The 22,325-nt window shown below is 44.4% G+C and overlaps 1 protein-coding gene and 1 long non-coding RNA gene across 3 annotated transcripts; both read right to left on the bottom strand.

Moving 5' to 3' along the window:
- Positions 1 to 1,639: 1,639 nt before the first annotated feature.
- On the bottom strand, positions 1,640 to 6,022 carry LOC120699137. Of its 2 annotated transcripts, none has more exons than XM_039983007.1 (14): positions 5,729 to 6,022; positions 4,924 to 5,081; positions 4,629 to 4,826; positions 4,398 to 4,534; positions 4,048 to 4,305; positions 3,765 to 3,925; positions 3,502 to 3,566; positions 3,310 to 3,378; positions 3,054 to 3,227; positions 2,842 to 2,966; positions 2,492 to 2,767; positions 2,217 to 2,365; positions 2,043 to 2,129; positions 1,640 to 1,962 (listed from the first exon to the last, which is right to left on the bottom strand). In XM_039983007.1, coding segments are annotated over exons 1-14 (1,950 nt in total). In that variant the 5' UTR covers positions 5,731 to 6,022; the 3' UTR covers positions 1,640 to 1,871. The 2 variants fall into 2 exon arrangements, with proteins under 2 accessions (XP_039838941.1, XP_039838942.1); XM_039983008.1 differs by lacking the exon at positions 5,729 to 6,022 and adding an exon at positions 5,505 to 5,523.
- Positions 6,023 to 20,481: 14,459 nt separating this feature from the next.
- On the bottom strand, positions 20,482 to 21,311 carry LOC120701449. The gene is made up of 3 exons (XR_005686104.1): positions 21,176 to 21,311; positions 20,853 to 21,111; positions 20,482 to 20,787 (listed from the first exon to the last, which is right to left on the bottom strand). It is a non-coding gene; the product is annotated as an uncharacterized LOC120701449 (long non-coding RNA).
- Between the last annotated feature and the right edge of the window lie 1,014 nt (positions 21,312 to 22,325).

Raw genomic sequence — 22,325 nt, 5'->3', positions numbered from 1 at the left:
TAGTTAATATTGATTTAACAAATTAAAAAACTTGGGTTGTCACAGCTTATACTCTCTAGGCTGGTGGTGGTAACTACTTTGTTTCCTACCACTGGACTCAGGTTCATCTCCAACAGCAATATGTAAGATGTGATTTGGAGACTAACCCTTGACCAGGGTGTGATGGAGGAAGGAATTCTTCCCATCGGCAACCTGGTAATGTGGTATGATGCGGTGGCCGTTGGCCCGCCCCTCTTCCTCGTGCAGTGGGGCCTAAGGTGGAGCAGTGGTTGTGGCTGCTTCTAACACCTCGATGCGCGACGTAAGATCCTTGATCGAGTGATTGAGCTCGGTGGAGATCTTGTCAGTGTCGATGCTCCAGGTGTTGGTGGCGTCGATGGTGGTGACGAGTTTGAGTAGGCCGGGCTGCAGGAACTTGACCTCCGCCAGCAGGAGATCGAGCTTCTCCTCGGTTGTAGTCATCCGAGCGGTAAGGGTCGGCGGCTTCCTTCCTCGTTGTCTAGGTTTTGGTGGAGGTGGTGGCAGCAGCGGTGGACTGGAGGTTTGGGTTGGTTGATTTGGCTCGGAAGTGGTGGTGGCGGCAAGTAGCGCCAGGGTCAATTTCTCCGGCAGGACAAGTGAGATCGAGTCGCCGCCGTGGAGAAAAAGGGCTGTGAGGCCAAATGTAGCGATCTAGGTAGGAGGAATGCCGGCGTCCCGCGCGGCAAGGAGGTCGGTGGCGCCGCCTCGAACAGACAAGAGGAGGAAGAGGAAGGAAGACGAGTTTTCGGTATTATGTTTCATACTCTTCTCTAGGTTCCAGTATTCATAGTTATCGGCACGTAGGCTGGGATTACACGAGCTCATAGGCCCAAGACGGCACGCAAGCCCAAGGTAGCAGGCCCATGAAAGATTATAACAAGACGCCGCCGGGCATGACACGTATATGCCTGACGACCTCCTCTATATCCACCCGGATCTGTCACATCGCAGAGCTCCTCTTGGCAAGCGAGGATGGCTGGCAGGGAGGATGGGTGCGGTTCTCTCTCGCGGATCCAGCGCGGAGAGGCAGCACACGGGATGGGAGGCGGGCACGCGTAGAGGATAAACAGAAAACGGCAAGTAGAGGCCTCGGACCCGTGGGAGATGGGAGATGACGCGTTGGAGCTGAAATAGGAGCCTTGGTAAATACAAAAATGCTAAAACACCAACATCCGGACGGAATGGACGCTGACATATATTTCAATAGTTGATCTTCAAAATTATTATTTCGATATGTTTCATGCTGAATGTTGCATGAAACATGATATTTATGTTACAGCAAAAATTTTCGTATCCAAAAGTGAAACAACTTAATTAATTTAATTAATTTTTCCCATATTTTTCAATATTGCACCTACATATTTTTAATATTGCAAATATCTTATTTTGATGTTGCAACGGAACGTCCTATGAGAAAATTCCCATCAGACATCGTGGCACTGTCAAGCCCGTGTTAAATATGCTATTACCAAGCACCGCATGCACTAAATCCACGGTCGTGGAAGCGACATAATTAAATCCACGTATCCCGGCCCTCCAGTAATAATCCTGCATGCCATCCGGCCATCCGGGCCTCCATTCAACAAATTGCAGATGTCACAGTATTTCGTGCTGGTGGTGTTGCGACTAGTCAACTGAGTGTTTTTCTTTAACTGTCTGAGTGCGTTTAGCTCAAGTCATACATCTGACCAAATTTGTAAGTGCAAACGGGCAATCCCTTCACTATGCAGTCCAACTTGCATATAATATTTCACATAAAATTTCAAAAAGAACAGGGCTACAGGTCCATTAGCTGCTTGCTAGATGAAAATTAAAAAGGCCCCTTTGATACTCCAACAGCGTGATGATGGCTAATGAAGTGTCCTCCCACGAAGCATGGGTACATGATACCTATCCACATCAAGTGCACCATGATACCAATATGGCTCAGGAACAGGCCATCTGCCATACAATATATTTTTTCCAATAAGTTGGCTGTTAAACACTAGTAACAAGTGGCAATGAGAAAAAAAAAAGCATACCTGGTTTTCATTTTCTGCGCCTTGAGTACTGGAGTGCCTTTATTGTTTATTTGCATAGGAACAACAAATCCTTTGTATGATAAACATCTGTCATACAACATATCTTTTCGGCATAAGTTCATAAGAATAAATTATGCCTACCCAGTTAGCAGAGACGTGACATGTAAAAAATACCTTTCCAATGGTGGTGGAAAATTTTTCACTCCTCTCAAAGCATTGACAATCTTACTCTTTGGCAAGAAAGGAGTTACTTTACTCCCTTCGTAGAAATTCATGCCAACAAAACTTCCATCAAAATCAACAAGAGGGCCTCCAATCCCAGCCTAGTACAAAAGAAAACAGAAGCCAAAAGCTACAGGATTCAGTAGATTATTATGACTACAGAGATAAATCAGACAGATTCTGATTCAGCTACCATGTAGAAAACATTAAGAGATTCACCATAGTACCTTATTGATTCTACAAGTGGATAGCTTAAGATCTCTGCTGTTCAGTTTGGTCTCTTTGTTTCTATGCTTCACTTCACCAATGGAGCCCATTAAAAGTCCTTGATCTGCGTCTCGCCCTACAGCTACTACTTTAGATGCCTTGGGATTTTGATTGAAAATGTCTTCCAGACAAATAGCATGCAAATTCTTAACACTGACAATAGCAAAATTATAGTTTAAATTATACAATTCTAATGTCCCACTGACACGTTGATTTGGTGGGAGGAACACCTCAATCTGCAATGAATAAAGTGAGCTCAGCTAACTACCATATAACTAATAAAAAGAAACAAAAGGCTTGGAGAACTAACCGTCAAGCTATTATCAATTTTTTCATGATGAAGGCGGCTTCTAACCAAACTGGCTGAAGTCAGGACGAAAGTGTGCATGTTCCACTTTATAAGCAAGCCTGTGCATGCAAAAAACCTACTTGGCCCTACATATAAGAACTTTAATATTCAGTTTGCGAAGATCACACATACCATAACAAAAAAAGTAATGAGCATACAACAGCAGAAAGCACCATTGAAGGAAGCAAGTGAGACAACACGACGTGATATATTTGTCACAACTTTTTTTGAAAGATGCTCCCAGACACATTTCTCAGAACCAACAGGTGGATAACCGAAAGGATACCCTTTCCAAGCACGTACTTCACCAAAGTATCCTTCAAAGGAGTTAAGCAATTCCCCATTCACTTGTTAAAGAAACAAGCAAAGAAGTTAGATATAAAGAAGTGACCAAGGGACACATCAATAATATCAAAAGTAGCAACTTACGCTCAAGCATAAGTGGTGGCGGCAAGGGATAGCCTAAGGATTTCATACGATTAATAGTTCTCACAAATCCTGAGGCAATAATGTGATCAATATTAGCAAACAGGTGATATATATGATAACACTCATATAGTATTCTGCGCACAATGGACAACGGGTAACATTTAGAATAATTGCTTGCGTGATTATTCACACCTGAAGGGACTATGCTTGATACACCATCAGGCAATAAATATTCACGGAAGTGCAGTTGTTTAGGACTGCAAAAGAACACACTAGAGTCGTTAAGAAATCCTCATTTAGATAAATATACTAGCTTCAACATTAAGACATGACAACTAATTTAGCAACAAGACGCGTGGCATTTGCAAAGGTGTCCACCAGATCTAGCAGGAACCAAACTAGATAGATTGGGAACATCTCAAAAATACTAGATGCGCTGAGTATAGAAGACATACTTGAGTATCTGAAAATGCTTCAAGCGTTCATGAAGTAACTTCTGTGGAAGGAAGTTGTATTTCTCATTTGCACACTGATTACAACAATAAAGGTTCATCCCAAGAAAACTCACACCACTTCCATTAAGCGTCTCTACCACAAGTGGTCCTCCAAGTACAGCCTAGAACAAAATCGAAAGTGGTAGCATGCACAGAGATACATTAGACCACATATATCACATTGCAATTATTTGTTTCGAGATTTTCATCATGCCGAAGTGCAAGAACCAAATCGACAGCATACCTCTGAGTAATTTTGGCCATCAACAAACCAGGTGTTGTTCACCATATCCCCCCCAAGCAGATCCATAGTCATCAAACTGCCTGACTTGAAGGCACGCCCAACAGCTAGTACTCTATCATCAGGAGGAACAGTTGCTTCAACATCCAGATCTACAGGATGAACAGCTTGGAGGCCAAAGGATGTGACAATAGCAATATCTTTGTCATATAGTCCCAGAAACCCATTGATAGTTCTTCTATCAGGAAGGCACACTTCAACCTGTAGTGATAAAGGCAGTACATCAACATAAAATGGCCGCAATTAGCTTCAAGAAACAAAGAAAAATGGACACAGTGATAAGTAGAACGAACTCTCAATTGATCATCTTTATATCTATTTTTGTTGAATTCTTCAACAAGATGTGCTGAAGTCACAAATCTTGTTAGGTGAAGTTTAGAGTTCCCGCGTGGTAGAGGTATGCCTGAGCATGCAAATAGCATCTTATCTCCTACACAAGATCATGATTTAAAAGCATTAACAAGTGACAACAAAATACTAATTTGGAAAATTCATAAGTGCACAGGCTACAGCAGAACAATCACCATCAAAAAGAGCAAGTGAGACGACCATGGAAGATAAATCTTGATAAATTTTTTGATCAGATGGGACTGAATATCCAAATGATTTTTCTTCAAAAGTAGTGCCTGGAACAACTCGATCAGGAAGTTTGAAAAACAGTTCCTCCTCTGCAGCACATCGTTTCAATTCAGCATCAACCAATGCCGCCTCCATTGATTGAACTAATTAACAAACAGGATACACCACAACCATCAGTGCTCCATTAGAGCATTATGCACAGAAAAGAAAGAATTTGCAAATGAAAAATCAATGACTCACGTTTTAGCAGGTGTTTTATGGCCCTTCTATAGCCTTCTGTTCCATCACTCGAGCGTTTTGATGACTCAAGTTTGTTCTTTCTATTTATGGCTCCCTGTTCCCTACTCACACCTGGTGTGCGATCAATCCTCTGCTTGTTTCTCAGGGTCTTTGCCGTCCTGAAGTAAAAAGTTAATGCAAATGTAAGTAAAGCAACTATGGCATCGCCTTGTTGTAAGATTTGATTGAAACCTAAAAAGTAAAGTCTTTTGTCAGGTTCACTGATAATACTATCGAAGGGCGGGCCTGGTGCAGCGGTAGAGCCTACCGTCTGTAACCGGAAGGTCCCGGGTTCGAGCCCCAGCCTCTGCACATTTGTGTGGGTAAGGCTTGGGGCTTAAAGACAACCCTCCCCAGACCCCGCACAGTGCGGGAAGCCTACGGCACTGGGTACGCCCTTTACTGATAATACTATCAACAAAAATACTATGAAATGCTCAGATTCAGCCCCAATGTAGTTAGCGGTCGAGTATAAACTCATTTCGAACTGCTCCCTCCGTGAGCAACTACCCTAGACAAGTAAGCAAATGAGAAATAGACACATCGCGCAATTTGTTCCCGATGAAGCAGGAGAATCGGGGACGAATTTGGGGATCTAGGGTTGAGGCGAATTGCGAGACGCGTACGCCGCTGAATTATACACAGCAATAAATACTATGAAATGATCAGATTCAGCCCCAATCTAATTAGCCGTCGAGTAGAAACTCATTTCGAATTGCCCCGGGAGCAACTAACCTAGAAAAGCAAATGAGAAATAGACACTTACATCGCGCAATTTGTTCCCGAGGAAGCAGGCGAATCGGGGACGGATTTGGGGATCTAGTGTCGAGGCGAATCGAGAGACGCGTGCGTGGCTGTCTTATACAAGCCGGACTCGCCGTCACCTGTCCTGCCCCCGCCCCCGCGTCGCTGCCGCTGGTCCGCGTGATGACGGGATGATCTAGGGTTTGTGCTTGACTGCTTGTGCAGCGCCGGTGCAGCTACGCGTTTTCTTTTTCGTTTTCTTTTAGCTGGCTGCGCGTTTTTCAATATTCATCTGCGCTTCTCGTAAGAAGGTTAGGACTTACTCCTTAGGAAGCCAATGTTCGCTTACAAATCGGACAGCGCGGTTTTTTATTTTTATATTTTTTATTTTCATTTTTTACAAAAAAAATATATTTTCAATTTGGAAATTTACAGCAATATAGCCCGGCCTCCCCGCTACCGGGCGGACGGGACCTGGCCACCCAGCAGCGGGGCGGCAGGGGCATTTCTGAAAAAAAAAATTCGCATAAAAAATTGCGCACAGGTCCCTGGGAGCCGGCTGCCCGGCAGCGGGACGGCCGGCCCTGGCCGCCCGGCTGCGGGGCGACCGGCCGTAATTTTTGCAATTTAACCCTTTTCGCGAAAGAATTTCACATATGTGTCTTTTTTATAACTTTTTGCAGAAATAGACTCTGTAGGCCGGCGCCGAGATAACACGTCTTGGCGCCACAGATCACGGCGCCGAGGTGCCACGCACGCACAAGCAATCTAGTGAATCTTCGAACTTGCCTTTAATATTTTCGGACCTTTTCAGAAGACTAGAATATTGTGAACCACACATTAAATATAACGGTAAGAATTAAGAACTAAAAACTGCATTACACAATATAAACAATAGGAATTACATCATAATACAACGTTAATAAAACACACATCAGACATGCAGTGGCATGGCAGAACCCGTTGCAACTACGGTAAACAGATTCTGAACTAAGCTAACATGCCTTAGGTAATTTAAAAAAACAGAACAAACACAACGATGCAGCATGTCACTAGCACTAGGTAGTCCTAGTAGCCGTACCCCCACGTAGCAAACTGCGTTGAGCCTTCTCCGCAGTATTGAAAGAACATCTAGGCCCCTAGTGGGTTTTGGTGTATTGATTGACAATATGATTAAAGGACTAACTTGTTTGCATGAGATTATGAGCAGATATTTAATTTGTGGAATGATATAGCTCATGTATTACAAGCAAATGTGTATGTCCCATTTACAATCATTATATGTGACAAGCTAGAATGAGAAAGAAGAATGGAAGAGCAAGGTATTCTTGTGTAGTATGAAGGCTCTAATATTGTGTTGAACCTTGTTAGTTTATGTGGGACTCAAAGTGGCAAGCAAAAGTTGTAAAAGAAAATAGAGCAAGGTATTCATGGTTGATATAAAGGCTCTAATGTGCGAAGGCTTGTTTCGGATGTATATGACAAGCGAAATAAGAAAAAGGAAAATGTGAGCAAGTATTCATGATTGACATGAAGGCTCAAATATCTATTAAAGGCTTATTCGACTTATGATAAAATTCGTATGACAAGTAAAGGTTATCAGAATGAGACAATATGTTGTTGCATGGTCTCAAATTGGAAAGACTTGTCGCATGAGATGAATATTATTGTACAAGGGAAGCAAGCAAGAGAAAGGTGAATGAGACATGAGTTGATGTGCATATGTTATCTCAAATTAGAAGGCTTGTATATAAGATTAAGTTGAGAATTCAAATTGACAACGAAGATTTCATGCATGACACAAATCAATATGAGTTCAAGATGGACGGCTAGGATAAAGGTAGAGGACCGAGAGACGTGTTTCAAGAGGCTATGCAAGCATTGGCTTGGGGGAGCAAGGAAACCGATACGGGTCAAAATACTGGAGATCCTAGAGTCATGGAGAGCTCTATGTTGAAGAGTGTCATTATTTAGAAAATGGGAGTGACTTGTGAATCAAAGATGGATTTCATTCTTATATGAAGGAAGATTCAAAGTCACTAGCTCAATCAGACATGCTCACTGAAATTAAGGATGTTGACAACCTCAAGATATTGATTGAAGAAGTTCGGCTTGATCAAGACATGAAAGCTCAAGTGTTTTGTATGTCATTTTATGTAAACTTGAGAATAGGATGCCGTACTATCAAGAGGGATGCAACATCAGTGGTTTGACATTACCAAAAGTGCTCATAGCTATCCCATGTGAGAAAAATCAGAAAGAAACACTTGGGAGCAGAAAACCTACTTGGATCGGTCTGACCGGTCCAGCCGACCGGTCTGACCGGTCGGGGTCCAACGACTAGTTATTTTGAACTGACCGGTCTGACCGGTCTGGGGGACCGGTCTGACCGGTCTAAGTCTGACAGAGCAATGGCTAGTTTTGAGAGAGGGGTATTTATACCCCACACCCTCACCCATTCGTGAAGGCCGAAGCCATTACATTCTAGAGCCATCTCTGAGCCGTGAGAGCACTTGAGAAGTCCTCCCCAACCTCTCTTTGTGAGATTTGAGTGATTAGAGTTGAATCCTTTGAGTTGGGTTGAGTGAAATTTTTGCTAAGAGAGCATTTGAGCAGTGAGAGCATAAGCCCTAGCTTGAGCACTTGTGGTTGTGTCGCCTAACTTGATTGAAGCATTTGTTACTCTTGGAGGAGAAGCCTCCTAGACGGCTAGGCGTCGCCGGCTAGCTCCCAAGCTTGTGGTGAGCAGCGGCAAGTTTGTTGCAGCAGCGATCGTGTGGCACGAGGACACATGGTCATATAGTGGAAAGGAGGAGATAGCTTGACCTTGTGGTCGCGATAAGCTTCCTCAACGGAGACTAGGATTCACACGTGGTGAACGTGGTGAATCCGAACTTCGGTGAAACAAATCTCTGTGTCTCCTTGCATTATTTTCATTTTGTTTGCCTCACACTTTGTACTCTAGCTTTACTTGTGCTTCCGCTTCGATCTACTTGGTTTTGTTGTTTCTGTGTGTGCAGGGTTAAGAAATACATTTGTAAGCATCTAAAGAAGCACCTTACCAAGCTACATTTGTGCTAGAGCTCGTAAAGGGGAGGATTAACACTTTTGTGCAGGTTCTGCGTAGGATCGGTCTGACCGGTCTGCTCAACCGGTCCGACCGGTCTGAGTGTTTGAATCTTGTTTCTAAGCCTAGTACCGGTTTGACCGGTCTTCTAGACCGGTCTGACCGGTTGGTTGCTGACAATTGTGTTAAGTGCTTTAATCTGCAGGATTAATTTTAAACGCCTATTCACCCCCCCTCTAGGCGACATCACGCGATTAAGGTCCTTTCAATTGGTATCAGAGCTACGGTCTCCGGATTGAAGCTTAACCGCTTGGAGAATCGCGATGTCGACACCTCGTGAGGTACCGTTTGAGCTACTTCGTTGTGATGGCTCAAACTATCCTTCTTGGTATGCTCATGTACTTAATATTCTAAGGACCATGGGTCCTTCCTTTGAGCGTGTTGTCAAGGCAAGTGTCCTTCCCAAGGACGTTGATGATTTGTCCAAATTGTCAACCGAGGAAAAAGAATGCTTGTCTTGCAACCACCGTGTCACTAACCTCTTGTTTGAGTATATGGACAAAGAACTTTCAGATTCCATACAAGAGGAGAAGTTATTGAGAAAGACACGAAGTGAAGCTCATCATCATTAGAAGTTCTTAGAGAAGATATATGAAGATGAGAGTGAAAATGAAGATGAGGAAGAGGAGTCACTAGAGGTGTATTCTACTGCAACAATAAATACTCATCCTCTTGTGACTTCTCACGATGATCAAGGAGCAAGATCTAAGAAGTCTGCTGGTTCCCTATTGGAACCTGTTAGACCGGTATGCAAGACCAGTCAGACCGGTCCTATCAGGGGGCAGCGCAAAGAAAGCAAGAAATGCTCCCGTAGGCGATCAAGACAAGTTTCAGTTGTATCAGCATCCTCAAGTGATGTTGATCACCAATGCTTGATGGCCAATGGCAACAAAGAACACGTCCAAGAAGTTGAGCCAATAAAAACTATAAGAAAGGAGCTTGAATGCCTCAAGCTCAACTATGACTTGTTGGTAAGTAAATCAGAAGCTTCCTCTGCAAACTCTTCACGTCGCATAGATTCATTGCAGAAGGAAAATCAAATGCTCAAGACTAAATTGGAAAAGCTCTCTAGTGATCATGTGACTCTACAAGGAACTCATATGGAACTTGAAAAATCCTATGAGAAGCTTGTGGAATCACATGTGATGATTGAAATGGCCCATGAGGTTGTGGTTAACACGGTAAAATCCTATGAACCTCTCATACACACTTGCACATGCTCACAAGTTCAAATTGATTTGACTTGCACTAAACCATGTTGTTCTCAAGCAAGCCAATCTAGTATTGAGCAAGTGTTTGTAGAATCTTGTGATGACTTCATAGCAAAAGAAAATGAAGATCTTATGTGTGAAGTAAAAAGACTCAAAGAAGAAGTGACCAAGTTGAAGGGCAAGGGGCAAGTGAGACCATCTCAAGATAACCGCGATCCCGTGGTGAAGAAGCTTGAGATGGGCTCAAACTTCACTAGCTCAGCTCATCAACTAGGTCAAAAGAGCATCAAACACAAGATTCCAAGAAAGAAAACTCTAGAACACATCAGGTGTTTCAAGTGTCTAGAGAAAGGGCACTATGCAAGAAATTGTCAAATCAAGTCTGACGAGGAAGCTCAATTATCAAGAAATCAAAAAGGGCTTCTAGAAAATAGAATGTGACATGGATGCAAGAAATTGGGGCATATGGTTCACTGCTGTCCACAGAAGTGCAGGTCTGACCAGACCGGTCAGACCGGTCGTACCATACCGGTCAGACCGGTCCAGGCCAGTGCAGCTGCTGGACCTATCAAGAAGCCCACTAGAAGCACCTTTGCACACAGAAGGACTACTGATGCCCAGAAGTCCAAAATACAAGTAAATAGCACCTTTGTCAAGCTCAAACATCGAATTTGCTATACATGTCGAGCAAAAGGGCATATGAGTAAGGATTGTCTAAATGGTAAAGTACTCAACTCTAAACTTGTTCAATATAACTTTGCTAGACTTGGAAGGGATAAAATAAGTACTTATGCTACTAAAATAATTCAATCACCAAATGCTAGCATAAGAGCTATTTGGGTTCCCAAGTCGATTGTAACTAATATAGTAGGGTCCAACAAGGGTTGGACACCAAAGAATGCTTGAAAGAGTTTCAGGTACATGGAGATGCATTGGAGAGCTTGGTACATAGAAGAATATTGCATATTCATGTCATTGACCAAGTCTATGGAATTATTACATATCTTCATCCAATGTCATCTCGGTAACTCGTTTTAAATTCTATATGTCTTAGTCACTTGGCTCAAGATGAGAGCAAGTGTGTCAGTTGTGACACTCTAATAGTAACTAAGGCATACTATTTTGAGTTACTCCCTATTTGACATGAGATACATTTAATGTCTCTTGTGTAGAGCAATGTCTTGTTTTATTACAGGTATAAACACACACATGAATAATCTTTAAAAAGAGGCAAGACATGAAAGAATTGAAGCATTCTGCAGTTTGACTGGTGTGACCGGTCTGACCGGTTCATCACACAGATCTGACCGGTGTGAACCAGCTAGCTGCAACAGTAAAGCCAAGTGTGTAAAGATGCTTACAAAATTCTTTTATCAAGAGTGAATGCTTTCAGTATTATCTCATGGGGTCATGTACTACATGCAGTAAGAAATTCTTGTACAATTCTCATTTCATATCTTATTCATGTGCTTTGAGACAAAGATTGTGAAGTGACCTCTTTCAATTCCTTAACATGGATAAAGTGCATCAAAAGAAATTCAAAACTCTTATGCACTTATTTAGGGGGAGATCACTTTACAATTTGTGTCTTTCAGACTAACATTTTCTCGAGTGAATGTGTAGTCTCTTATAGTATTGATTATGCTCATTATGGATCCAATATAAGTTAATATGAGTTTATTCATCAATTGGATCAAATATCGATTGACAAAGCATAATCATGAAGTACTCATGCTACATTGCACACTATTTCTCATCTATGAGAACTAGTGATTGTTTCTAAAAGTTTAAGCACGAGTTTAAGTGGCTAAGAGGCAAAGGTATGTTTTCTAGTTATTATGCTTTACCATTGAGCATCTAGGCCAGTATTAATGCTAGTGTGTGCACTTGTATACATCAAGCTCAAGAAATCTTGTCACCTAGATACTTAGCTAAAACCTTCCTAATTGTGACTAAGTGTCAATCTTGTGTAAATTTGAGTAAGGTTTGTGCTAAACTCTCTAGTGTGGTGATAGCTTGTCTTGTAGCATGCTATGAGTGTTATAGGATAGATGTTTTTCTTCGAAAAAACTCAACTAGCATGATAGGTTGTGTGTCAAATTTGAAAATATTTGGATCTTGGTCTTTGTGACCATATCAATCTACTTGTGACTATAGTTCTCATTGATTGTTTGATGGCTAGTCACAAGTAGTGAGACCTTCTCAAGTCCATAGATCTTTATCCTAAACACTTCTCTCATCCAAGGACCGGTTATATTTGGAAAATCATCTCTTCCTTGGAAGTGACAAGGAGCTCTTGATTAGGAATTATGTATTCATCAAAATACTCCTTTCTTAGTCATCCACCTATTCCAATTCATGGTTTGCACATAAGGTCAGAAAATATGAATTTTTGGAAGTGCTTAACCATTTGATCAAGGAATTATCATTCTAAAACTTTTTGTGATCAATATCCCGGATTCTCTGGATATTTTGCCGGATACTCTGGGATACATCCGGATTCTCCGGATATACACCCCGATAATCTGGAAGGCAAATTTTCTGGCACTTCAGGTGAGACCGGTCTGACCGGTATGTAATACCGGTCTGACCGGTCCAACCCGGTAACAGCCATTTATTCTCTCCGCAATGTAAAACAGTCAAATTTGGTTTGGATCAATGGATTTATCTTACATATCTATCTTTTTCCCAGTATATATCTCATCTCAAAATTATTCTAAGAGAAACATCTTTTGGACTTCAACTCTTAGCTGCCAAGGGAATACCGGTCTGACCGGTATGCATGACCGGTCTGACCGGTCCAACCGGACAGTTATCCTTTTACTCCTTCACGGGCTAAACAGTGAAACTTTTTCACTTTTATCCCTCCACCGACACCTCTTTCCTCCCTCCACCGTGTCTCTCCTCCTCATGCGCCCAAGAAGACCTCCATTGGCGATTTGGAGTTCTAACCAAGGAAGAAGAGTTTCCTCTTGGGGATTTGGTGCACATCCCCGACCGGCCTGACCGCTCTCCCAAGGCGGTCCTTCGTTTTCCTCTCAAAGATTCGGCTCTAAAGGTACCCAATGGCTTGTTTTTCATCGATCTATCTATCGAAGCCATAGATTTGAAATACCTCTGGTAGAACAACTCCTGCAACATCCTAGAGCCTGCCCCTAGAAGATCTTTCAGTTTTGTTGGATATTTTGGAAGATATCACAACCTAGGGTTAGACTGGCCAGACCGGTCTGACAGGTCGATCCGACCGGTCTAACCGGTCTTACCAGTGAAACCCTAGGTCGTGATTCTGGACAATGTGTTCAACACATCTATACAAGAATGGATCTAGATCTCCATAGAAATTATTCATGATCAAATCCTTGCCTAGGAACTAGTTTTGGAGCCATTGGCTCTGCTCTGAGCGATACCGGTCTGACCGGTTTCTGAGACCGGTCTGACCGGTAGGACCAGAACAGACCCAATTGCTGCAATTTTGGTTCCTAAACTTTCTACAAATCCTATGCCTATATATTCCTGTGGTCTCATATCATTCTAATCCATATTCTTGGACCCAGGATCTGCAGCAAAATGGCAGGGGGACGTGAGAGGAGAACAAAGCGCAGATTTGATGTTGGCGGTGCAAATCAAGATGAGAGTGGTTCTAGTGGCACCAATGTGATCAGTGGCAGAGAGTTGAGGCCTAGGGAGAGAAAGAGATCAGCAACAACATCTATTGATGACATAGTGGAGGAAAGTGAGCACACCTCTAGTGATGAGGATAATGTGGAGGACTCTCCTTATAGGGTTGAGCAAAGAATTGGGAAGGCTCCAGCAGAAGAAAGCAGCAGTGAGGAAGAAGAAGAAACTGCTGGAAATGATGAAGTAGAAAAGGAAAAAGACAGGGAGGAGAGTCTCATCTATCCCATTATACAAAGGCCTATCAGACTTGGCTCCAGGAAATGTGTTGATTATTATGGAAAGGGAATGACAAGGGAGGTGAAAAGGTGGAGAAGCATTGATCCTTATCCCGAGCCAAAGAACGCAGTTGATCCTAGATTTCACACCTTGTTCCAGCAGGACTTCTATGAGTCCAGTTATTCTAAGGGACAGAAAGATTGCCATTGAGGTACAGTGTGTTGACTGGAGGAGTGTGGAAAAGACTAATGATCCTCTGTTTCAGCGTATTATAGATGCATGTGAGAGCAAACATGTCAAGGATCTCATGGGATTTCAGAAGGATTGGAACAAGGAGCTTATTGCCCAGTTTTATGCCACCGTGCATTTTGGATATTTGAAAAATGAGAGAGCCATGTTCTGGATGACTGAGGGAAACTACTATAGAGTTACTTTTGCTCAGTTTGTTCGTGTGCTTGGACTTGACAGGCATGATGCAAACAGGCCAAAAATTCATAACCAGGTGGCTCTCCCAAATGAGGAAATGAATTTTATGTATCCTAGGAGTGAGACAGGAAATGCAGGGAAAGCAACCGGACTCTACACCTATTACTCCATTCTAAACCGGTTGCTCAGAAACACCATATCTCAGAGAGGTGGAAATCCATCAGACATATCTCTTCATGCAAGAAATTTGCTGGCATGCTTTGGGCCAAATGGAGAAGAATTCAGTGTGGCTGATTATATATGGGAGGAAATTAAATACATCTCAGAAAACCCATTGAAGATCTGTGCATATGCGCCATACTTGATGGAATTAATTGAAAAAGCGACAAAGACTACATATCAAACCGATGTAAAACATGAGTCTTTTCGTCCTAAGATGCCCAAGCATAGAAGGGAGCCATCACCTCACAGATACTCAGAGCCTGAGGATGATATAGTTGTAGAAGAAGAAGAGGGAGGACAGCACGCTCAGCAGCAGTAGCCATCTCCTGGTGGACTGACTGGGACCGGTCTGACCGGTGCCCAAGACCGGTCTGACCGGTCTCGGCCTGAGCAGCACAGGCACAGGCACGGCTCCACATCTCCCATTAAGAAGCTAATTAATTTGTTTGTGGGGATGTGTAAGAGCCAGAGAGATATAGAAGTTGAGCAGCAGAGGCAGTGGAGGGCTAGCAAGAAAGAAAGAGATTCAGTTAAGATGATGCATAATGCAATGAATCTACAGCCGCCTCGCTCACCCGTTTCTCCTTCACCTCCTGAGGCTGTAATACCATCAGTTGAGGACCGAGTTCAAGGATATGTGGACTCCGGATACTTTGAGCAGTATGGTCATATCTTCTACCCGGATGTCAGTGGTCCTTCTCAGGCACCTCCACCACCTCCTGGAGAAGGAGTGTTTGGCACGTATTCAGGGCACTTCTATGAAGGAGAAGGACCTTCACATGAGTCATCTCGACCTTCTGCAGCAGATCAGTTTGCTACTCGATTATCCAATGCTGTGTTTGGCCACCACTGGGATGATCATTCCTCTTTAGGTGGAAATGGAGGAAATGGACAGTGATGGGCAACCTGGTTTCTTCTCCCAGCCCCTTTTATGGTGATGGATGACAAAGGTTGAGAAGAACGAGATTAAAGCTTAGGAAAAACAAAGAGGGAGAAGAACAAGGACTAAATCTTGAAGAAGGAGAAGAAGAGAGAAAATTCAGAGTTTTTGCTTTCTGTTCTAACAGACCGGTCTGTGCTTTGGAGCTCTGAAATTTGTAATAATCTCGTACTTTATCTAGTTCGTGGACTTGAGGACATTTGTATTGTGTGCTAATGAGTGTAATAGACTTAATCATTCTATCTAAGTGATATTGTGATAGTGTGATGCAAATTGTTTGATGTAATGTTTTTGGCTGGCTGACTGGGGCAGACCGGTCTGTGAGACCGGTCTGACCGGTAGGCACCAGACTAAGTCACTTTCCTTTCTTTTTGATGAACTGAGTTATCCTGTCATATGCATCACGTATAGAATTTTTTGTGTAGGCGCACTTACACTTTTTCACCCCCACGGATGCTGAGATTTAGGGGGAGTTCCATATTTCTTTGATTTGTGCAACATTGGCATGTGAGGCCAAATTTGTTGAGTTTTATTCTTTTGCACAAATTAAAGGGGAACTCAAATTAAATCTGAGAATTCAAAAGAGTTATTGAATATCTTTTTGTAAGCTTTAATCGGTTTGTCATCAATCACCAAAAAGGGGGAGATTGAAAGAGCATCTATGCCCCTAGTGGGTTTTGGTGTATTGATTGACAATATGATTAAAGGACTAACTTGTTTGCATGAGATTATGAGCAGATATTTAATTTGTGGAATGATATAGCTCATGTATTACAAGCAAATGTGTATGTCCCATTTACAATCATTATATGTGACAAGCTAGAATGAGAAAGAAGAATGGAAGAGCAAGGTATTCTTGTGTAGTATGAAGGCTCTAATATTGTGTTGAAGCTTGTTAGTTTATGTGGGACTCAAAGTGGCAAGCAAAAGTTGTAAAAGAAAATAGAGCAAGGTATTCATGGTTGATATAAAGGCTCTAATGTGCGAAGGCTTGTTTCGGATGTATATGACAAGCGAAACTAAGAAAAAGGAAAATGTGAGCAAGTATTCATGATTGACATGAAGGCTCAAATATCTATTAAAGGCTTATTCGACTTATGATAAAATTCGTATGACAAGTAAAGGTTATCAGAATGAGACAATATGTTGTTGCATAGGTCTCAAATTGGAAAGACTTGTCGCATGAGATGAATATTATTGTACAAGGGAAGCAAGCAAGAGAAAGGATGAATGAGACATGAGTTGATGTGCATATGTTATCTCAAATTAGAAGGCTTGTATATAAGATTGAGTTGAGAATTCAAATTGACAACGAAGATTTCATGCATGACACAAATCAATATGAGTTCAAGATGGACAGGCTAGGATAAAGGTAGAGGACCGAGAGGACGTGTTTCAAGAGGCTACTGCAAGCATTGGCTTGGGGGAGCAAGGAAACCGATACGGGTCAAAATACTGGAGATCCTAGAGTCATGGAGAGCTCTATGTTGAAGAGTGTCATTATTTAGGAAAATGGGAGTGACTTGTGAATCAAAGATGGATTTCATTCTTATATGAAGGAAGATTCAAAGTCACTAGCTCAAGCAGGACATGCTCACTGAAATTAAGGATGTTGACAACCTCAAGATATTGATTGAAGAAGTTCGGCTTGATCAAGACATGAAAGCTCAAGTGTTTTGTATGTCATTTTATGTAAACTTGAGAATAGGATGCCGTACTATCAAGAGGGATGCAACATCAGTGGTTTGACATTACCAAAAGTGCTCATAGCTATCCCATGTGAGAAAAATCAGAAAGAAACACTTGGGAGCAGAAAACCTACTTGGACCGGTCTGACCGGTCCAGCCGACCGGTCTGACCGGTCGGGGTCCAACGGACTAGTTATTTTGAACTGACCGGTCTGACCGGTCTGGGGGACCGGTCTGACCGGTCTAAGTCTGACAGAGCAACGGCTAGTTTTGAGAGAGGGGGTATTTATACCCCACACCCTCACCCATTCGCTGAAGGCCGAAGCCATTACATTCTAGAGCCATCTCTGAGCCGTGAGAGCACTTGAGAAGTCCTCCCCAACCTCTCTTTGTGAGATTTGAGTGATTAGAGTTGAATCCTTTGAGTTGGGTTGAGTGAAATTTTTGCTAAGAGAGCATTTGAGCAGTGAGAGCATAAGCCCTAGCTTGAGCACTTGTGGTTGTGTCGCCAACTTGATTGAAGCATTTGTTACTCTTGGAGGAGAAGCCTCCTAGACGGCTAGGCGTCGCCGGCTAGCTCCCAAGCTTGTGGTGAGCAGCGGCAAGTTTGTTGCAGGCAGCGATCGTGTGGCACGAGGACACATGGTCATATAGTGGAAAGGAGGAGATAGCTTGACCTTGTGGTCGCGATAAGCTTCCTCAACGGAGACTAGGATTCACACGTGGTGAACGTGGTGAATCCGAACTTCGGTGAAACAAATCTCTGTGTCTCCTTGCATTATTTTCATTTTGTTTGCCTCACACTTTGTACTCTAGCTTTACTTGTGCTTCCGCTTCGATCTACTTGGTTTTGTTGTTTCTGTGTGTGCAGTGTTAAGAAATACATTTGTAAGCATCTAAAGAAGCACCTTACCAAGCTACATTTGTGCTAGAGCTCGTAAAGGGGAGGATTAACACTTTTGTGCAGGTTCTGCGTAGGATCGGTCTGACCGGTCTGCTCAACCGGTCTGACCGGTCTGAGTGTTTGAATCCTGTTTCTAAGCCTAGTACCGGTTTGACCGGTCTTCCAGACCGGTCTGACCGGTTGGTTGCTGACAATTGTGTTAAGTGCTTTAATCTGCAGGATTAATTTTAAATGCCTATTCACCCCCCCTCTAGGCGACATCACGCGATTAAGGTCCTTTCAAGTATCCACCCATTGCATGTGGTGCAGGCGGTGGTGCCGGAGGGGCAGGGCCCTTCTTCTTGTGACAAGGGAAATTGCAGTAAGGAATAGTGCATGGTTCATCCTGTGAAGCGGCAGCATTGCTGGTATCATCATCTTCGTCGTCTTTGTTACCCTCGCTCACTTCCTCGTAATGGTTCACCTTACATTACAGATCAAAGATCTTTATCTGGAGGTACTCAATGAACTCCTGAACTAAATCAATTGGTGCAGGATCGACCCAACTGGTAAAGCCACAGTTTTCTGGAGCATCTGAAGACTGCAAAATAAATTTAATATAAGGTGTCTCAATGAAGATAAAGAAATAAAACAACTGAGTATTACCCATGCGTGTGGGTATTTGAAGAAACGCCGACCGTCATCCATCCCGTCGGTGCACATCTGCACTAAGCAGTCCTCACCATGTCTGCATTTTGGCACGGTTCTCTACGGTTATCGTATTGTCGAAGTGGAGTTTCATGGTAAATTCACTCTTGTGCTGTGGCGGAAACTTAAACACTGGTTCCGGAAAGGAATCAGGTCCAAGAGGCCCCTCCCATATTATGGGGTCTCCCTTTCTTCCCCCTTTTCCTTTCTCAAAACCGTAGTAATTCTTCCAGCTAGACCCACCTCCAGACATTGGGTATACAATGAGCTTTGGTGCTTGAGTGCTGCTGGGAGTTCACAAACTTCGGAGTATTTATAGGCGTACAAAGGTCTGATACCCGGAGTGTGGAGTGTAAATGCACCTGAAAAGCCTACATGACAATACAGTGAAGAGACTAGCTGACCGAACACTGAAAAGGCTAGATTCAATTCTCGAACTGACTACTCGATGCATTTCTGTGCATGCAGAGCATCTAAGTGCATGCAGACTCACAGCACTGCATCGCTGCCGCTCGGTCGATCGTGCCTAGATGCCGCCTTCCCCACTACACGCCACAGACCTTCGCTGTAGAATGACAGTTCTGTCGTCCTCACCCGAGAGACTGCTTTGAAGGTGAGCTGGTGTGGTTGCCGTGTTGTCACATCTTTTTGAAATTGTGAAAGGGCACTGCTATTGGGCTGTCGTCTTTTGTCACGTTTGTCTGGGCAAACAATGCGACATATGGGAAACCCCTGATCGCCGTGCTGAGCAGTGGCAACCTGTGATCTCGTACTCGCAGCTAGATACACTATGGTCCCTATTTTGGGCTATACGAGTGTGTAACGAAGTTTACTCTATATGTGGTAGTCGTCATCATCGTCGGCGGGATCTCGGCCGCTAACTCTTCCCGCACCTAACTTGTCCTTCATTAAATCGCGGAAAAAAATCGCAAGAACTTCCCTTATTTCACGAGCATTATGGAACCCACAAACATAACAAGTTCACATCAATAATATCTATAGAAACAAATGACAAGTAAACTACCACAATCATAAACAACCATAATCCGAACAGTCGAAACAGTCCATAATAACAATAGAGAAACAAGTGCCAACAACTAACCACCCCTACCATTCCGACCTCTTTTACGTTGTGCGTGTACGTGATATGTAGGGTAGCTATGACGGTCCGGTGGCCTCACGTCTCTGGCAGGACGGCATAACAAAGCCACATGTGTATGCAAGCTAGGATCATCGTCCTGGGCAGGCGTAGCAAACAACCGTGTAAAGTCGTCGAAGGAGGCCGCGTCGTTGTCTTCAGACCACCCTATAGATCAAAAAAAATTTAAGCAACATTCAATAGGTGAATGCAATTCCGTACAAATTATACTACGTACCCTGTGTTTCAGGTGGAGGTGGTGGTGGATAGGAAGAAGCTCATTCATATCCTCCTGGTTGCGGCATAGGGTGATACGAAGACGGCCCCGCTCCGGTGAACTGTTGTGATCCTGAGTATAAATAATAACGTATGAGCCTTCGATCATAAAATATAAGCAAATAAAATTATGCACCACATATTTACATAAAGTCCATCCAGCTGGTGGCATAGAGGTAAACTAGGTTCCTTGAAATGGAGCCCCTTGCGAGGCACCTGGCCCTCCATAGGGCTGAGAACCGGGGTACCCGTACCCTGTGTGGAGTCATATTTAAATACTGCATATAAACATACGGATCGGTAAATATCACACCATACCTTCGTACTGTCGGTGGTATAAGGGAGGCTGCTGCCATGCGGGACCACAAGGAACCGACGTCGATGCTTGCGACGATCCGTATGAATCCTCGTACTCCGTCCGCGTACCAAAGGCCTGAAGGATGCCTCGAGCTCTATCACGTTGAGTGGTCCAGGCCTCGAGTTGTGCCCGCATGCTCATCGTAGACCCGCCATGAATCCTCATTACATTCAGTGAGCAATCTAATTCAAGCAACCTACAGGCCTCGAACTGCAACAAAAAAAACTTAGTATACAAATCTTAAAAGATCGAAAATGCCGTCAACATTTACTCACCGCCCCAGCTAATGCCTCATCCCTGTGTCATGCATAGCGATCCTGCGAAGTCGCAACATGCGGCTGTGAATGCATGTCAACATACGTCAAACGGCAACGAGTCTTCGGTTCGTACCAGGTCAGGTACGCCCGAAACGAAGGCTCAGTGTGTGGACCGGTATCCTCTGCCAACTGCTCGCCTGCATCATCCCACGCAGCCACCCATGGTTGTAATCTAGTGACCCACATTGTCGAGAAAGGATGTCCAGCCCTTGATAAACTGCACGTTAAATAGAAATTAGTTTCACGTTATTAGTACATGGGGGCTTATACATTTTTGTTACCTATGATCGTGGCGCTGAACACGATCCAACGCTGAAGATACAGGGAAAGACTGGCGTCGACCGAACTGCCTCATGACTCTATCCGGGCAGTGGGCCTCAACTGCAACGTCGCACACCAAAGTTGCAGTAGTCATTCGGGCTGGGCATTCGGTTCTAACCGAACCGATCGGTTCGGTTCTTCAGTTCTTCACAAATTCGGTTCTCAAAAAATAGGGACCGATCGGTTCTTTCCAGGAGTGGGAACCGAGGAAATTCGGTTTCGGTTCTTTCGGTTCAGTTCCGGTTATAACCGAATTAACCGAGCCACCTCAACATGGTTCACGAAATCAAAAAAAAAACAGGCGCCGACCAGTGCCGCCGTTCGCCTCCTCGCCCGTTGCTGGCGCCACCACCACCGCCCTCGCGCAAGCGCTGGCCACCGCCCGCCGGAGTGACCGCCGCCGTCGATCCACCGCCGTCGCGCCCTCCCGCGGCCGCGCGCTGTCACCGCCGCCCCGTCCCGCGGCCGCGCGCCAGCGCCGTCGCCCCGCCGGGAGGAAGGGAGGGAGGGAGGCGGCGGCCGGGCGTGGCGCCGCCGCGCCGGGAGGTAGGGAGGGAGCCGGGGGCTCTGGCGGAGGCGGAAGCAGCGGCGCCGGCCGCCGGCGGAGCGGGGGGATGCGGACACAGCAGCGCCGGCCGCCGGCGGAATGGGCGTAGGGCAAGCGGTGGCCGGTGGGGGTCGGCGGAGTGGGGACTGTGGAGGGGGCGGCGGCCGGCGGGGTCAGGGTGGGGGATCTCGGGAGGGACCGAGGGAGCCTGGCGGCTGGCGCAGTGGCGCCTGGTGGGGTGGGGTTGGGGTGGGCTAGGGTTAGTTATGGGCCGACGGCTTGGGCCATTTTGGGCTTCGGGGGGCTAATGGCATATGGGCTCGGTTCCTCGGTTAACCGAGTTCAAGAACCGAACCGAACCGAAATTTTCGGTTCCTCAGAATTAGGAACCGAACAGAGAACCGAAATTGTCGGTTTCGGTTCTTTCGGTTTTGGTTCTCGGTTAATTCGGTTCGGTCCTCGGTTCTCGATTAAATTTGCCCAGCCCGAGTAGTCATCCATAGGCCCTGGTCCTGTGTGCACACCGAAGATATCCCAAGCGGTGCACGTGCGGCTATAGCCGA

Source organism: Panicum virgatum, chromosome 3K, assembly GCF_016808335.1.
Source record: "Panicum virgatum strain AP13 chromosome 3K, P.virgatum_v5, whole genome shotgun sequence".
NCBI classification, from domain to species: Eukaryota; Viridiplantae; Streptophyta; class Magnoliopsida; order Poales; family Poaceae; genus Panicum; species Panicum virgatum.
The sequence above is the reverse complement of the archived record's forward strand: the minus strand, read 5'-3'. Positions and strand labels throughout refer to the sequence as shown.

Bases quoted from the DNA above. Each gene is read 5' to 3' on its own strand.
- LOC120699137 (XM_039983007.1), bottom strand. The intron at 4,535-4,628 runs GTGATTGTTCTG...GATCTTGTGTAG, and splicing joins CTCACTTGCTCTTTTTGATG to GAGATAAGATGCTATTTGCA. The intron at 2,768-2,841 runs GTTAGTTCTCCA...TATTCATTGCAG, and splicing joins AAATTGATAATAGCTTGACG to ATTGAGGTGTTCCTCCCACC.